The 18,309-nt window shown below is 35.6% G+C and overlaps 1 protein-coding gene across 1 annotated transcript in view; it reads left to right on the top strand.

Moving 5' to 3' along the window:
• The first annotated feature begins 2,701 nt into the window (after positions 1-2,701).
• Positions 2,702-18,309, top strand: part of LOC125251964 (NACHT, LRR and PYD domains-containing protein 3-like) — a 37,829-nt gene continuing 22,221 nt past the window's right edge. The window contains exons 1-8 of the mRNA XM_048165020.1: positions 2,702-2,846; positions 3,066-3,122; positions 3,338-3,451; positions 4,967-5,080; positions 5,369-5,482; positions 5,585-7,369; positions 10,090-10,263; positions 11,455-11,628. Of these exons, the coding sequence (XP_048020977.1) occupies positions 3,073-3,122; positions 3,338-3,451; positions 4,967-5,080; positions 5,369-5,482; positions 5,585-7,369; positions 10,090-10,263; positions 11,455-11,628 (2,525 nt within the window). The 5' untranslated portion in view covers positions 2,702-2,846; positions 3,066-3,072. The remainder of the gene's footprint in view (positions 2,847-3,065; positions 3,123-3,337; positions 3,452-4,966; positions 5,081-5,368; positions 5,483-5,584; positions 7,370-10,089; positions 10,264-11,454; positions 11,629-18,309) is intronic.

Below are 18,309 nucleotides of genomic sequence, written 5' to 3'. Positions count from 1 at the left end.
AATAATAATAATAACCCATGGCCGTTTAGGGCTTCCGTATGTTCGGGTCTCCGTACGAACAAGCCAGACAAAAGATCGAATGGACGGCTACAGGCCCCCCTTCAGGCCGAATAACTACCTACCTGGCCACACCTACAAGTAGCCACTTCACCGGTGTTATGAAATATTCTGTGTCTGAGATTTTCGGTGACACTGGGCGGAGCTTACATGAATATTTACGAGTTTCCTGTTTTGAGTTAAAGCGCCACTGAAAATGTTAGTGGACTGTCCTTGGATCACAGAACCGTTTTCTGTAACGTGATTGTGTTTCCGCGTCGAATGAATTTATGATTCTTTTTTTATTAATAACGTTTATGTATGCTCAATTGTTTGTAGGTTACATTGTGTCGTGAGATATACTTTAGTAGTGATTACAGTCACTGGTGGTCTATCATTAGGAAATTAGCCAACATCGATTTTGTTTGTTTTAGTAGGCTAGAACTGTTTTGATTTTATTTTAGTTCGTTTGAGAAGATAACTTGTATAAATGTATCTGTGGTTGCATAATAAAAGTTTCAGTTGTGATTGTGTCATTCCCTATTGCTTTCTCAGATAGCCTGCATAACTTTAACCAGACATTATTATTTTGAAAACACATTGAGAGTTATATTTATGTTCCGTTTATGTTTTTGACTTGCATTAATTAATGTAAACCTTCTTTATCCTTTTCTGCAAAACGCACAATGCTCTATATATGAACAGAAACATGATGAGACAGTGATATTAGCTTCCCTGCAGCACTTTCACAAGGTTTTATTTTAATGCGCTTTCCACAACAATTAAAATGTTAAAATTGAATTACAAGTGGTTAAATTGATCAGCTACAAAACTAAAAGTTACTAATGCAGGTTTTATTTAAAAAATATTTAGGCTATATGGAGAAGACAATTGTATGAGGAGTATGAGGAATATTATTGTTATGTGGATAATCAGACATATATACATACTGTGATTGTTCTGTCATTTATTAATTGCTTGCTCAGTTGGTAAATATTTTTAAAGAGACTTTATTAAATCCTAAAGTTAAGTGTTATTTTTTTCATATTATAAGGAAACATTCTCGATCTTTTTTCGCACAAAAAGATGCATTTCATTGACAAAAACAATTTTTAATGTGGAAAAAACATGAAGCACTGTGAATCAGGATTCAGTTTAACATTGATATGAAACTATATATGAAACTAAATGATCAAACCTGCAGTAAATTCACAATGAAATGTTTTAGTTATATTCTACAAGCTTTCCATAACAATTTTAAATTACGTTTATTTAGCAGATAAAAAAATAGCCATGTAGTCATTTGCATATCTGTAATATCTAAGATGAAAGTAAATAATGAGAGTAGTTTCATTCTGAATAAAAAAGAGCAACTGATTCTGTGTTGGAATTTTATTCACAAATGAGAAGTCACGACATATGACATATTTAATTAGCAAAAACACTTGTATTTAAACACACTTTAACACACTTTACACAGGGTCTTGTGATCCCAGACAGATGAAAGTTTGGTCTGCTCTTGTGATCCCAGTGATACCAGCCTTTGCTACTGACACATTCAATCTGAAATATATAATAAAATATCATTACTACAAACATGTATTATTAACATTTTTAATACACTGTCATGTTCAAAACAAAGTGAAAAATAAAAGTGTCTGCTTTGTCTGGTGTACAGGGATATTTATTGGCAAAAGTCATATTTGGGAATGAAAGAATATTGGCTATAGGTATTATATTAGTTATCACATGCGTAATTCACCGTGGCCTATTTGGATAGTCATTAAACTATATTTAAAGTACATTAACATGTTTTCTAGCATGTGTGCAATTTTTGAAACATATTACATATAGAAATTCAAGTCTACCCAGATAGAAGTGCTTCTGAAAACTAGGAAAGTTCACTGCTGCCTTCACCACAGGAGTTTACAATTAATATTATTATGCTACCATACATTTCGGCAAACTTTTAAAACTATATGTTTAAAAGACTCAAGCTAATACAGAAATAGGCTACTTAAAACGCTATTGGCTCGTTTAGCGAATCCTAATGACACCTCTAGCGAATCATTGGCTGTGTTTGTATCAAACATAGCTAACACATGACAGACACAACACAATATAGCTTATATATAAAATCTTGTGCATCAATAACAGTTAGAATATAAGCTTGACTCCGCTTAACGCTAAAACATATGCTAATTACCTTTAATGTAAGCCGAAGAGCGTGCACTAACATTTTCAGTGGCGCTTTAACTCTAAACAGGAAACTCTTGAATATTCATGTAAGCTCCGCCCAGTGTCACCGAAAATCTCAGACACCGAATATTTCATAACACCGGCTACTTATATATAAAAAGATTCAGTAACTTCGGAGGTATAAAATACAGATTAAGTATTTAAATATGCACATATGTACATAAATTAGTAAAGATAAAATCATCCAAATAAATTATAAACAGAATAAATCAAAATGTTTATTTTAAGGCTGTTTGTAAATCCTGCAGCTGTCAACTGTGATATAAAATTGAGTAGGGTTGCCAGATCTATGCAACAAAACTAACCCAAAGGCCAATCAAAAGTTGGTTTTGTGCTGGATAGTTTTACGTTTTTCTGGGAGCCCATGACATGTCTCGTCCTAAATGCAAGTGAAAGTGAATCTTTAGAGCTGTTGTTTCCTCATTCTCATTTCAACAGACAGAATGGATTATTTAACAGACAGAATATCTTTAAATCTGTAATAAAGTCGCTTATAAACGTTTAGGCAGGAATTATGTGTAGCTACTCAATTGAAAAGCTGTAGGATTTCGGTATGTATGATATTATTCATCCTGAAAAAAAATGAACAACATCTCTTGTGTGTTTCTGCAGACTGTGATTCTTCAAAAGTCTAAAGATCATTTGTGTTTACTTGACTAACCTTATGTGTTTGAGTGAATGATCTTCTCCAGCTCTCAAGATCATTCAGCTGAGATATAAAGGCTGTTTGATTATTTAGTTTTTGTGATTGTTTGTCACTTCCTGTTCAGATCCATCATGGATGACACACACACATCCAGAAATGAAGATTATTTTCCAGGACACAGGTACTTTTACTTACACATTAAATAGCCTTTAATGTTATACATTATATTACTGTCTAGAAAAAAAAAAAAAAAAAATCTGTAGGCTATGTTTTTTTTTTTTTTTTTTTTTTTCGTTTATTGAAAACAATAAGCCTCCTTGAGTGCTTTTTATTAATTTTTTTTTGAGATCTTATCTTATTTTGATGATTGTAATCATAAATGATGCTCTGTCTTAGCTCAGTTCATCAGAAGAGATCAGAACCAGAGTCCAGCTGTGTGTCTATGAAGAGTGATGTGTCTATGGATCATCCAATGGAGTTTAAGAGTGGAGATACACTGCCTGGTCTCAGGTATATTTCTATGAAAAAATATGATTATAGTATGTCATTTTATATTATAATGCATTTTGTACAAGAGATTACATTCTTCTTGTGCTTTTGTGCTTTCTTTGTAGGTATTTATCTTTATTTTTTTAACTTTATAATTTAATACCCCCCCCACACACACATATACATACAGCTGATGCGAAAGTTTGTGAACCACTTGCAGAATCTGTGAAAATGTGAATAATTTTAACAAAATAAGAGAGATCATACAAAATGCATGTTATTTTTTATTTAGTACTGTCCTGAGTAAGATATTTTACATAAAAGATGTTTACATTTAGTCCACAAGACAAAAAAGTAGCTGAATTTATTAAAATAACCCCATTCATAAGTTTGGGAACCATTGATTCTTCATACTGTGTGTGGTTACCTGATGATCCACGACTGTTTTTATGTTTTTTTTTTTTTTTTTGTGATGGTTGTTCATGAGTCTCTTGTTTGTTCTGAGCAGTTAAAATTAACTCTGTTCTTCAGAAAAATCCTCCAGATCCTGCAGATTCTTCAGTTTACAAGCATTTTTTTTGCATATTTGAACCCTTTCCAACAATGACTGAATGATTTTGAGATCTGTCTTTTCACACTGAGGACAACTGAGGGACTCAAACTCAACTATTAAAAAAGGTTCAAACATTCACTGATGCTCCAGAAGGAAACACGATGCATTAAGAGTCGGGGGGTGAAAACTTTTTGAATTCAAATATCAAGGTAAATTGTACTTAATTTGTCTTCCGGGAAACATGCTTCCGAAGGGCAGTACTAAATGAAAAAAAAAAAATCAACAAAGTAAGAAATTTGGACTTCTTCATCCTGTTCAAAAGTTTTCACCCCTCAGCTCTTAATGCATCGTGTTTCCTTCTGGAGCATCAGTGAATGTTTGAACCTTTTTTAATAGTTGAGTTTGAGTCCCTCAGTTGTCCTCAGTGTGAAAAGATGGATCTCAAAATCAGTCAGTCACTGCTGGAAAGGGTTCAAATATGTAAAAAATGCTGGAAAACTGATGAATCTGCAGGAGCTGGAGGATTTTTCTGAAGAACAGAGCTCAGTTTAACTGCTCAGGACAAACAAGAGACTCATGAACAACCATCACAAAACACAAAAACAGTCGTAGATCATCAGGTAACCACACACAGTATTGAGAATCAATGGTTCACATACTTATGAATGGGGTTATTTTAATAAATTCAGCTACTTTTTTTGTCTTGTGGACTAAATGCAAACATATTTTATGTAAAATATCTTACTCAGGACAGTACTAAATAAAAAACAACATGCAATTTGTATGATCTCTCTTATTTTGTTAAAATTATTCACATTTTCACAGATTCTGCAAGTGGTTCACAAACTTTTGCATACCACTGTATATGGAAGGACATGATTATAAAGTGCTCTTTAACGTTTAACTTGATTTTTTAATGATAAATAAATAAATGAGTTGTTGAAAACAGTAATTTGAAATATTAACATTAATCTCTCTCTTAGCTCAGTTCATCAGAAGAGATCAGAACCAGAGTTCTGCTGTGTGTCTATGAAGAGTGATGTGTCTATGGATCATCCAATGGAGTTTAAGAGTGGAGATACACTGCCTGGTCTCAGGTATATTTCTATAAAAAAATATGATTATAGTATGTCATTTTATATTATAATGCATTTTCTACAAGATATTACATTCTTGTGCTTTTTTGTGGGTATTTTTCTCAATATTATTTTTATTAGTTTTATAACAGCAAACACCCCTCACCCCATCCCAAAAATTTTATGGGTATTTTTATCTTTACTTTATAATGTAACACACTTTAAAGTGATTTATTTAAGGATAAGTAAATAAATGAGTTGTTAAATACACTAATTTTAAATATTAACATTAATCTCTCTCTGTTTTAGCTCAGTTCATCAGAAGAGATCAGAACCAGAGTCCAGCTGTGTGTCTATGAAGAGTGACATGCCTATAGATCAGCCAATATATGTAAAGAGTGGAGATACACAGCCTGGTCTCAGGTAAATCATTTCTATAACAGATATTTGAATTTGAATATATAATACAGAACTAGGCATTGTGCTTATTAAACCATGTAATAATGTGGAGTTTTTATTTTGCAGTCATAAAGCCTACAGCCTCAACACATTTAGATCAAACCTGAGGGAGAAGTTTCAGTGTCTGAATGAAGGAACAGCAAAGCAGGGAAACCCAACACTCCTGAATGAGATCTACACAGAGCTCTACATCACAGAGAGTGAAAGTGGAGAGATCAATAATGAGCATGAGGTGAGACAGATTGAGACACAATCCAGGAGAGCAGGAACAGAGGACACACCGATCAAATGCAATGATATCTTTAGACCTTTACCTGGACAAGACAAACCCATCAGAACTGTTCTGACAAAGGGAGTCGCTGGCATTGGAAAAACAGTCTCTGTGCAGAAGTTCATCCTGGACTGGACTGAAGGGAAAGAGAATCAGGACGTCCAGCTCATATTTCCACTTCCTTTCAGAGAGCTGAACTTGATGAAGGACAAAACACTCAGTCTTTCAGATCTTCTTCATGCATTTTTCCCTGAAACCAAAGAAATGGAAATATCCAGTGAAGAATATAAAGTGTTGTTCATCTTTGATGGTCTGGATGAGTGTCGTCTGTCTCTGAAATTTAAGAGCAAAGTGAAACTGTGTAAAATGTCTGAATTAGCCTCAGTGGATGAGCTGCTGATGAACCTCATTGCGGGGAATCTGCTTCCCTCTTCTCTCATCTGGATCACCTCCAGGCCAGCAGCAGCTGATCTCATCCCCTCTGAGTGTGTCCATCGAGGGACAGAGGTACGAGGCTTCAATGGGCCACAGAAGGAGGAATACTTCAGGAAGAGAATCAGTGATCAGAGTCTGTCCGACAGGATCATCTCACACCTGAAGTCATCAAGAAGCCTTCACATCATGTGCCACATCCCAGTGTTCTGCTGGATCTCAGCCACTGTTCTAGAGAAGATGTTGAGTAAAGCAAAGAGAGGAGAGATTCCCAAGACTCTCACTCAAATGTACACACACTTCCTGATCATTCAGACCAACATCAAACATGAGAAGGACTATCAGAAGAAAGATGAAGACATGATTCTCAAACTGGGGAAACTGGCTTTTCGGCAGCTTGTGAAAGGAAACCTGATATTCTATGAGGAAGACCTGAGAGAGTGTGGCATTGATGCGACAGAAGCATCAGTGTACTCAGGATTGTGCACTCAGATCTTCAGAGAGGAGTTGGGCTTGTATCAGGGGAAAGTCTTCTGCTTTGTTCATTTGAGCATCCAGGAACATCTAGCAGCTCTATATGCACACATTTACTGTACAAACAAGAAAAGAAATGTGTTTGAAAAAAACAAACAAAGACTTTTTTCTAAAATTTCAAACCAGAAGAAATATCATTCATTATCTGAGTTGCATCATATAGCTCTAAATAAGGCCTTTAAGAGTAATAATGGACATCTGGACCTTTTCCTGCGTTTCCTTCTGGGTCTCTCATTGGAGTTCAATCAGACTCTCTTACAAAAACTAATAACACAGACAGGAAGCTGCTCCTACAACAAAGAGGAAACAGTTAAGTACATCAAACAGAAGATTGGGGAGAATCCCTCTACAGAGAGATCCATCAATCTGTTCCACTGTCTGAATGAACTGGGTGATGATTCACTGATGCAGGAGATCCAACGTTATCTGAAATCTGGAAAAATAGGAGAAACCAAACTCTCCTCTTCACAGTGGTCAGCTCTGGTTTATGTGTTGCTGACATCAGAACAGATGATGGAAGTTTTCAATCTAAAACCGTTTATTGGAGAACAAAATACAGCAGATGAAGTTCTTCAGAAGCTGCTGCCTGTGGTTAAAGAATCCAGATCAGCTCAGTAAGAAACACTGACATCACTCCACTTTCAAATCATGATCATACTGTATAATGAATTTAGTTTGTGCTGTTTTATAGTTTGATGATAAACCAAATAGAAGAGTGTTTGTGGCATTAAATGTAAAAATCTATTAAATGCAGTTGTTGGGATAAAATATTAGTGTGATGCATTAAAAATTAGACAAGGTGATTAATTTATACAAATATTTTTTAAACATTACACATTTAGATATAAACACTCATCATACGAACCTCAACAATGGTGACAACAAAATATTCAGATAAACAGATCAACTCAACATCACAAAACAAGCTCTTAAAAAGTCACAAGAAAAACAACAGCAAAAATAAAAGCGGAAAAAGACAATTAAGACAATTCAGCTTCATAACTTATTATTGATGCAGTGAATGCTGGGAGCTATTGATGAGTTTTGTACTATGCTGTTACCCAGCATGCACTGAAGCATAAAGATTTTAATTGATTGTTACCATTGATGAGTTTCATGTGCTGTTTGTTGATGTCTGTGAGTCTGCGTTCCTGATTATCACAGTACTGCTGGATTTCATGGTGTAGTATCACAGGGATGGTAGTGCGCAACAAAATATCAGTCATTAGACTTGAAAATGTAACAGGATGTTAAAGTAACCTTTAAGTAACCCCATGATAACTGTTTTATCTGTTATTCTTTAATTAGTGACCTACATTATATGTAGTTTAATTCAGAGCACTGATAATCCAGATTTGGTCATCTGGATCATTAACACTCTGAGGTCTGAAAATGCGCCGGCGCGTTTTGCAGGGTTTTTTTCACATTGCAGCAAAACAGACTTAAAATACTCCATCATTTTTTGTCATAGAGACATAAGTAATATATCAATTGAAACTATAGAATATCTTCTTTTATTTGTATACACTCAGAGTAAAAACAAAATGTTGTGCTTTTTGTAAAATAAAGAAAACTAACATGATGCATGATTTCTCCTCTCCCTCTGAACGAAGTCCAATCTGATAGTTCTCAGAAAATGAACTGTAACTTAGTGAATACTAATCACAGAAAAATTAAACTTATGTCTAAAAAAACGTTAAGATGTCAGGTTTTAAATCATGTAAGTCAAATCGAAAACAAACCTTCTGTGTTTATGTAATCTGTATGAAAAGAGAGCCATGTCAGAAGTCCGTGATTCAGCTCATTATCTGCTAATGCGGCCACGCCCACAGAGCCAGCGTTATTCAGACGCAAATTCAGAGGCAATACATGCATTCATCGTCTCAATCGTGGATTTATTGTCTTGAAAAGTGTTTATCTGGATGTAAAAGTCATGGTTAGCGATCTCTAGAAGACATGCAGTTAGTTCCTGTTTTCTTTTCTTCTATAGATGAATTTTAGATGAGTTTTTGTTTCTTTAGCGCCCTCCGGCTGCAGTATGAATTGGAAACTCCATTCATGGAATAGCCTCTTCTTCTTTTAGATGAATTTGTGGACTAAAAATGCACAGAGAGCGCCCTCCGACTTCAAGGATGAATTGAAAACACCAGCGCTCATAGTAATGACAATGAATATTAAATAAATATAACTCCTCTGTATAGAAAATTGACATAAGCATATGAGAATCCAATATTTCTCCAAATGTGCATGCTTTTAAACTAAAAGCCTATATTCAGACTCTTTGCATCACAGAAATACATTATATTTTAAAGTATAATATAAAACCATTACTTTATATTGTAATAATATTTTTCTGTATGTTTCATATATCATGATGAGCTTGAGACATCACAGAAGGTTTTTTTCACAGCCTACCTGACTGAAATGCCTAATTAATATGCAAGTCATTTCAGCTCATTACTATCCAATTCTTTTGTCTTCTCAGGTGAGAATGGCCCATTATTCAGTGGTGATTCACGCCTCCACGCATACTGTGTTTCTTGGCAAAAAGTGTCTTACAAAAACTAAATCAATGTATTGTTTTATACGAAGGAGTAGGCAGCATAATTTTTACATAATTTTGAAGCAAAAACTCTAGCCCTGCATCCCAATGTGCATACTGTCCACCCTATCCGCCCTAAATAGTATTGAATATTACTAGTGTCACATACTATTTAGGATGGATAGTATGCACATTGAGACGCAGGCTAGTTTACAACCTCCAATACCCTAAAGTATTGTAAACACAGATTTAATATATATTTTTGGCCTTATTTCAGTGACTTAAGTTTTTTGTTTTTTCAATAACCACGCATAAATGTTATTCCTTCAAAAACACAAACATGTGCACACATGTTCCTCACATATTATTGTAGCCTAGTTTGTGCTGAATACAGTGTAATGACACTTTTTCCATTAATATGTTTATGAACAACTGAAAAAAGGACAAATGTCAGGGCATGTCAAAACTTCTCCAGGCCCCAAATCAGCCTCAGACTCCAGAGGGTTAAATGAATCATTTGATCTTTACATAAAATAGTGGGTAAACCACACAGGTCAGATGCTTTATGAAGAGTTGAATTATTGAAGCATTTTGCACTTTTATAATCTAAAGGAAGACAATTAATTTTGTGCTATAGCCTTAAATTCTTAAATTCAATAATCATTGAATATATCTGTTTTTTTTTGCCTCAAATACATCACTACAGTTAAAGATACAGTCAAAAGTTATCTGTGCTTCAGAACCCTGCCTGATAAACCCATTATATTACTGTTTGTTTTGTACTCTACACAGGCTACAGTTCTGTAATCTCACCGCTCATTCCTGTAAAAGTTTGTCTTCAGCTCTACAATCCTCAAACATGTTCCTGAGAGAGCTGGACTTCAGTAACAATGACCTGCAGGATTCAGGGGTGAAGCTTCTTTCTGATGGACTGAAGAGTCCAAAATGTCAGCTGCAGATACTGAGGTAAATGGTTTTCCATAAAATCACAAAAAAAACTACCATTAAATTTTGTCACTAAATATGACATCTGCTCTCAATGAATTGCCATAACAAGAGTGGTAGTGGTATTAAATGTGAAAATCTGTTAAATGCAGTTGATGTGATAAAAATATTAGTGTGATGCATTAAAAATTAGACAAGGTGACTCGTTTGTACAAATATTTATTTAAACATTACACATTTAAATATAAACACTCGTCATACAAACCTCAACAATGGTGACAACAAAATATTCAGATAAACAGATCAACTCAACAAAACAAGCTCTTAAAAAGTCACAAGAAAAACAACAGCAAAAAATAAAGCAGAAAAATTCAGCAATTCAGACAAAAAAAGACAATTCAGCTTCATAACTTATTATTGATGCAGTGCATGCTGGGAGCCATTGAATGAGTTTTGTACTATGCTGTTACCCAGCATGCACTGCAGCATAAAGCTTTTAATTGATTTTTACCATTGATGAGTTTCATGTGGGGTTTGTTGATGTCTGTGAGTCAAAATAATACAGTAGTTAATAACTTTTGCTCTTTGCATCTTTTTAACATTTTTAACATCTGATAAACCCATTATATCGCTGTTTGTTTTGTATTCTACAAAGGCTACAGTCCTGTAATCTCACTGCTCATTCCTGTGAGAGTTTGTCTTCAGCTCTACAATCTGTTAAATGCAGTTGCTGTGATCAAAATATTAGTGTGATGCATTAAAAATTAGACAAGGTGACTCATTTGTACAAATATTTTTTTAAACATTACACATTTAGATATAAACACTCGTCATACAAACCTCAACAATGGTGGCAACAAAATATTCAAATAAACAGATCAACTCAACAAAACAAGCTCTTAAAAAGTCACAAGAAAAATGAGAGCAAAAGTAAAAGCAGAAAAATTTAAGACAATTCAGCTTCAAAACTTATTATTGATGCAGTGCATGCTGGGAGCCATTGATGAGTTTTGTACTATACTGTTACCCAGCATGCACTGCAGCATAAAGCTTTTAATTGATTGTTACCATTGATGAGTTTCATGTGCTGTTTGTTGATTTCTGTGAGTCAAAATAATACAGTAATTAATAACTTTTGCTCTTTGCATGTTTTTAACATTTTTAACATCTGATAAACGCATTATATCACTGTTTGTTTTGTATTCTACAAAGGCTACAGTCCTGTAATCTCACTGCTCATAACTGTGAGAGTTTGTCTTCTGCTCTACAATCCTCAAACATGTTCCTGAAAGAGCTGGACCTGAGTAACAATGACCTGCAGGATTCAGGAGTGGAGCTTCTTTCAAATGGACTGAAGAGTCAAAAATGTCAACTGCAGATACTGAGGTAAATGGTTTTCCATGAAATCACAAAAAACTACCATTACATTTTGTCACTAAATGTGACATCTGCTCTCAATGAAATGCCATAATGGGAGACAAAACAAAATTTGCAGGAATGTGATTTTCCCCACATAATGTGTGCATTCTCCAAACTGATAAGTGACTCGAAAAATTTGTTTAGGGTAGGAAGATGAGTGGACAGTTTGATGATGGAAATCATGACATGGTCTGAAACAATTACTACAGATACTGCAAAATGATGTTTTTCATATAAATGTATGAAATGCATGGATTGCTTCCGTCATACAAACTGGTAACACCATCTAGTGGCTGTGTGCGAGACACCTCAAATGGCAATTGTATGAAATAATGTTACTTGTCAGTTGGACGGCATTTTTTTTTTTTTAAAGAATTCTAACAATGCCTGGCTGAGAGAATGGGATATGGCTTATTATGATTATCAAATTATGAAGGTTGCTATGTATTTTTTATAAATATACATTCTGAAATTTGCATGTTTCAGAGTGAAGTGAGGCACTGCATTAATTTACACACGAGAAGCTCATGATCCTGTTTTCAGCATTTCAGAGCAGCTGAAGTCACAGTAAATACTGCAAACTCCTGCAAGTGAGTTTGGGCCACTAAAAACATGGACGTAAAAAAAAAAATTACAATTTTTCCAGTTTTCGAATTTTGTCTTCTAAGCAATTGTGAAGCATTAATGTGTGTCACTATTTGTTATTAGCTCCCTGTTTTTTTCTGCTAAAAAAAGAGCTTTAGTTATTTTAAATTAAAAGTTAAAGTTTTTAAATGTATTCAAGAGAAACGAATAAGGAATTTATTAGCACTGCATTTGAACTATTTGTAAATAATATTTTATTGTAAAATATGCACAAATTCCCTCAAAGTTCTTTGTCAATGTTTTTTGTGTCATCATATTCAATTAAAAATTTAATGAATCACATAAACTATATTTTCAATTGGAAAAAAAAAACAATGAAATTTGAAAAAAGTAGGTTATTTAAGTTTTTTATTGGTTAAACATAAATAATGCCTACTGAATGGATGAAATAGATATAAATGATTGAAAAATGCACACAAATATAAATGTCTGTTGAATTCACTACTGTTACAACCGGCTCTTAATTATATCATGAACAAGAGGCAACACGGACGGGCAAGTAGAGAAAAGGAATTATTTATTTAACAAAATAACATATTTAACAAAAGTATTCAAACAATCAGTAGTCAGTATGTGAAGAGTGCATGGAAGAGGACTGTAAGCTCAAGGTCTGCATGGATGTTAACACAAAATAAACTGAATAACAATCAGAGTCGCTCGGTCAGGTGCTGTCACATCGTAACGCGCTTCCCTCCAATCCACCATGCTGGAATTCTTATAGCCCCAATAATGAGCCTCAGGTGGATAAAACCACACCCCCACGAACGTCATACCTGCAAACCAAACAAAACAAGAAAACACAGGCCCAGAACCAGTGTTGGGCAGTAACGCATTACTAGTAACGCATTACTGTAACGCATTACTGTAACGCAGTTACTTTTGACAGTAATTAATACTGTAACGCATTACTTTTTAAATAAATTAACTCTGTTACCGTTACCATATGGTGCGTTGTCAGTTACTTTTTTAAATGAATTAATTTTGGCTGAAGTGTAGCCTACAGCCTAACCTGTTTACAGCAGCGACGCATTGTAGGATTGGTGGATGCCAACCACTGTAAACAAGAAGACGCACTGTGGGCCTGTTTCCGTTTATTCCGTTTATAAGTATGTGCGGCAGTCATGGCGAGTCAAGGCGAGAGCAAGATGAGTTTCTCAAAGTGGAAATATGCTCATTATTTCACTTTAGTTGAGCATAAAGACAAAAACCTTTTAATCAAATGTAAGCTGTGTCTTTCTGGTTCGAAGGTCCTATCTACTGCGATAAACAGCAACTCCAATCTGTTGAAGCACCTCCAGAAACGTTATTCATTTAAGCCATTAGTTGACTAATCACATTTATATTAATTTAATTTCTTAAATACTGGAGAGAATAAACCATAATAATGATCGTAATATAGGCTATAGCGCACGCATAAAGCTTGCCACAAAGAACCGGCAAAATTAATGATTATGAATGTGACCAAAACAACAAGGAGACATTTTAATTGTTTATTAATAAAGTAATGTTTTCTGAATCAGTGTCGGCTGCGAAGATGAAGTTGACATTGCTGACTCTCATCATCTCCGTATACTGGATGCGCTTAGAGAGAAAATGCACATTTCATTCGGATTAGGCTACGTAATCAGAGTAGCCTATTTCTTTTCGTTTTTAGATATTTCAAGCTTTCTATAGATATATTTCTCATGTATGTGAGGCAAGCAGCCGCTGAGTTTCAGTTCATTTAGCCTATAAGTCACGCTCCAGTTTACGCGCCAGTGATCGCGCCCAAGCCTGCCATGATTATATTGTCTGCTACATTTGCTTCTTATTTATTAAATCCAGGCAATTGGTTGATGAAACATTGATTAAAGTTCACAAAGCTCACAAAGTTAAACAAAATTCACTTTAAAAGGCTTTCTACGAAACAAAACTTAATGAAGTGTTTAAAATCATGTCTGACCCACTCCATGCCTCCCGATATATTGCGCATCTTATGATGCATCTACTCATGCTGTTTGCTTTTCATAATCAAGTAAATGAATTTAAAACATAACATAGGACTATTTAAACATAAATATGAAACTACATTTTCTTTAATGGCTACCAACACGTATTGTACAGTACAGAGAAATTTCATAAGCAAGAGCGGATCATGAGTCACGAGTCGGATCAAGAATAATTTATTCTTAGACTTATATTTAATATTGGGGGCATTCAAGTTATTTGACATATTTAATTTTTTTTTTAAAGTAACGCAGTAGTTACTTTCCCTGGTAATTAGTTACTTTTCTAATGATGTAACTCATTTACTAACTTCGTTACTATTTGTGAGAAGTAACTAGTAACTATAACTAATTACTTTTTTAAAGTAACGTGCCCAACACTGCCCAGAACTGACTGGGCCCTAACATCTCCCCCCCAAAAAAATTCTTCTTTCCTCAATACTTTTATTACTACATTAAAATATCAGTACTGGCCAAATTAGCAACCCCAAACACAATCCTTATAATCAAAAGCAAGCAGTAAAATGACAGCCATCCACCTTTAGCTTTGTATGGAATGTAGAACAGTCAATGGATTTTGATCCGAATAAATTTCAATTTGAGCTCCGACCCCTACATACACATCAAAACATTGAAGACTCCATATTAAGGCAAGTCCTTCCTTCTCAATAACCGAATAATTCGCTTGATAGGATTTAAACTTACGCGAAAAATAAGTCACTGGGTGATCGACCTCATCCATTCCAGTTTGAAGGAGAACCCCACCTGCCCCGATTTGGCTGGCATCCACTTGGATCTTAAAAGGTTTATCGAATTGCGGCGCTGCCAAAATCGGAGCAGAGGACAGCAAAAGCTTGACATTATCAAAAGCTTTTTGACAACCTGAAGACCAAACAAACGTTAACGGGCACACAACAGATGAGAAATTTGGGCAAAAAGCCTGATAATACCCAGCCATACCCAGAAAGCGCATTAATTCTTTTTTCGTAGAAGGCACAGGAAATTTCTCAATAGCACGCACTTTTTTTTGCAACGGGCGAATGCTACCTTGTCCCACCTCCCTTCCCAGATAGACCACAGTTGCTTTCGTGAATTCACATTTGGCCAAATTGACTGTAAGATGTGCTTCAGCGAAACGGGAAAACAAAGCGCAAACTCGTTCCAAATGCTGTTCCCAGGTATCGCTATAAATAATTACGTCATCTAAATAAAATGCGCAGCCCACAAGTCCCCATACAACACGGTTCATGAGTCTTTGAAACGTCGCCGGCGTGTTTCTTAATCCGAAACTCAAACTCATAATGATTAGCTAAATCATTATCCAATAAATACTGAACTTCAACCTCTAATGCCCGTTGCTTCTCAATTGGCCCACGATAAAAGCGCTGACGAATTGGTAACACGTCACCAACATCCACATCATGCTCAATTAAATGAGTACGCGATGGGGCATCCCCAAACAAAACTAGAAATTCGTCTATAATCTTTATTAACTCTCTCTGCTGAAAACTAGACAGATGGGTCATTAAACTATCCAATTTGAGTAAAGTTACAGAATTTCTCAATCTAGGTTGCAAGACACAGTCTGCAGGAGCTTCAACTTCCTCCATTACCCCCGGCACAATACCATTCCCCTCGGAAACTGGTAACACAGCAGTGATTTTAGATTCTTCACAATCACGAGAGAAATATGGCTTTAAAAGATTGACATGACAGAGCTGCACAGACTTTTTTCCAATCGAGTGTAGAAATAAAATAATTCAACTCCAACAGGCACTGAGTGACAGTATATGGCCCTGAGAATTTTGCCCGAAATGGCGAAGCAGGCAAAGGTAATAATACCAAAACCTGGTTGCCCAGAGAATACTCTCGCATTTCAAAGTCATGATCAAATAATTGCTTCATTTTTTTCTGTTTTCTCCAAATTCTCTCGTGCAGCTTGGCCCGCCAAATCTCCTTCTAAACCCATTCACACAATCCAATAAACTTATTGGAGGCTCCTTCCACTTCAAATTATCCTGTAAAACGGCTAACGGACCACAAACTTTATGCCCGAAAACCAGGCAGTTGGGACTAAAACATAAACTAGATCGAGTTACCTCTCGTGCTGCCAAGAGAAGCCAAGGAACTCCTTCCTCCCAGTCACGACCCAGTTCAGTGCAATAAGCGCACAACAGAGCTTTCAGCATCTGGTGAAAATGCTCCAGAGCGCTCTGGCTTTGTGGATGGAATGTGCTTGTTGATGTCGCACCCGTAACTGTTTCAATATCTCTGCAAACATTTTAGAGGTAAAATTTGTTCCCCGGTCACTTTAGATAATTCTTGGGATACCAAAAATGGCAATAAATTGTAAGAGAGCTTTGACCACGGCCTTGGTGGTATTGTTCCGCAACGGAAAAGCCGCGGGATATCGGGTGTTTTGACACATGACTGTCAACAAGAATTTATTCCCTGATTTTGAGGGAGGCAACGGTCCCACACAATAGATCAAAAGATGCTCAAACAGTTGCCCTATAGCTGGAATGGGACATAACGGGGCCGATTTAAGAGGTTGATTTGGTTTACCTGTCATTTGACATACGTGACACGTTTTAGTAAACTTAGGAACATATTTTTTTAACAGGGGCCAATAAAAATGTTTTAAAATTTGGTCATAAGTTTTGTAGGAAATCAACCCAAATAATTAATCAAAAATGTAATTAAATTACACTGAATAAGAACTGGATTAACAGTAAATGATTCAGAATCAATATTTAACACTTTTTTTCAATTATTCATCCACCGAAAAATTGAGGTTACAGTATTTTTACCAATTCTGGACAAAATTATTATTCCGTGGCCAACAGTAATAATAATTTGTTATCAATATTAATTATAATTATGATTATGAGCAAGGTAGCATGATCTTTGTTTAAGGCAGCAATTTGGTAAGCACAGCACAAGACACTGTATGTATGGAAAATCAAACAAGACTTTATTGAACTAAATCTACTACGCACAAACTAATCTAATGAAAAACATATACTCACACACACACACACACACACACATACATTCATTCAGTTACAGGGAAATGGTGAGGTTATTGTTTGGAGGTGAATAGATTCCCCAATTGTTTAGCTTTTAACAAGTTTCTCTGACCGTAACCTGAGAGAATTAATACACGAGCAATTCAACCATAGTTTAATTTGCTTAATATAATTGCACCAGCTCAGCAAAATTAGGAGACCTGTGTTACTTGCGGTGGCTGCTCCTTTAAGCACGTGTTCCCTTCGTGATGGAGTTGAAGGAAGCGGCGTGGCTCGGTCAAGAGTTCTGAAGGACGACGTCCGTGGGGAAGTAGTTGGCTTTGCAGAAAATGGAGTCTTCGTTGAATAGCTGGGTTTACGCGTTGCTGCGTGAGTGTCTCTCTGCGTCTCAAGGAGTTGCTGGAAACAGAGGACTTTTGGTGAGTCCTTGGCTGCGAAGTTCAATGAAGTTTCTTGCAGGGGTTTGAGTGAGTCTTGAAGTGGTTTGGCTTGCAGGCAGTACGATGTTCGGTCCGCCGCCTCAGCGAAGGCCAAGACGAAGTGCAAAAGCAAAAGCCATTTCACAATGCGCGGTATTGAGTTTTGAACGGTTTGTTGGTTCCGTCTTTCCGATTGTTTTAGCCAATCAGGTCCTGTTTTGGGCAGGGTCCAACGCCCAGTTCTCCTGTCCTTCTATGCAATTAGCATACTGTCCTTACAGTCCTTTGTTCTCAAACTTAGGGATTTTGGTCAGAACTTTGAGAATTTAATTTTGCTTGTTCAGAAGTCATACATCTCACATAAATCAATTTTGCATCAAAATACTTAATTCTTAATTCTTAATTCTTCAAATTTACCAGTAATCAATATTTAAAACACACAGAAAGAATTACATACATTCCATGAACAAAATAATACATGCTTAATACGTATGATATGTTAGAGACTGCTTTTTGGTGATAAGTTCATATCTCTGGCAGTATTTTTCTAAATTGTCTCTGTTGTCTCTG

Source organism: Megalobrama amblycephala, linkage group LG17 (genome assembly GCF_018812025.1).
Source record: "Megalobrama amblycephala isolate DHTTF-2021 linkage group LG17, ASM1881202v1, whole genome shotgun sequence".
NCBI classification, from domain to species: Eukaryota; Metazoa; Chordata; class Actinopteri; order Cypriniformes; family Xenocyprididae; genus Megalobrama; species Megalobrama amblycephala.
Note: the sequence above shows the minus strand (reverse complement) of the source record. Positions and strands in the feature narration are given on the sequence as shown.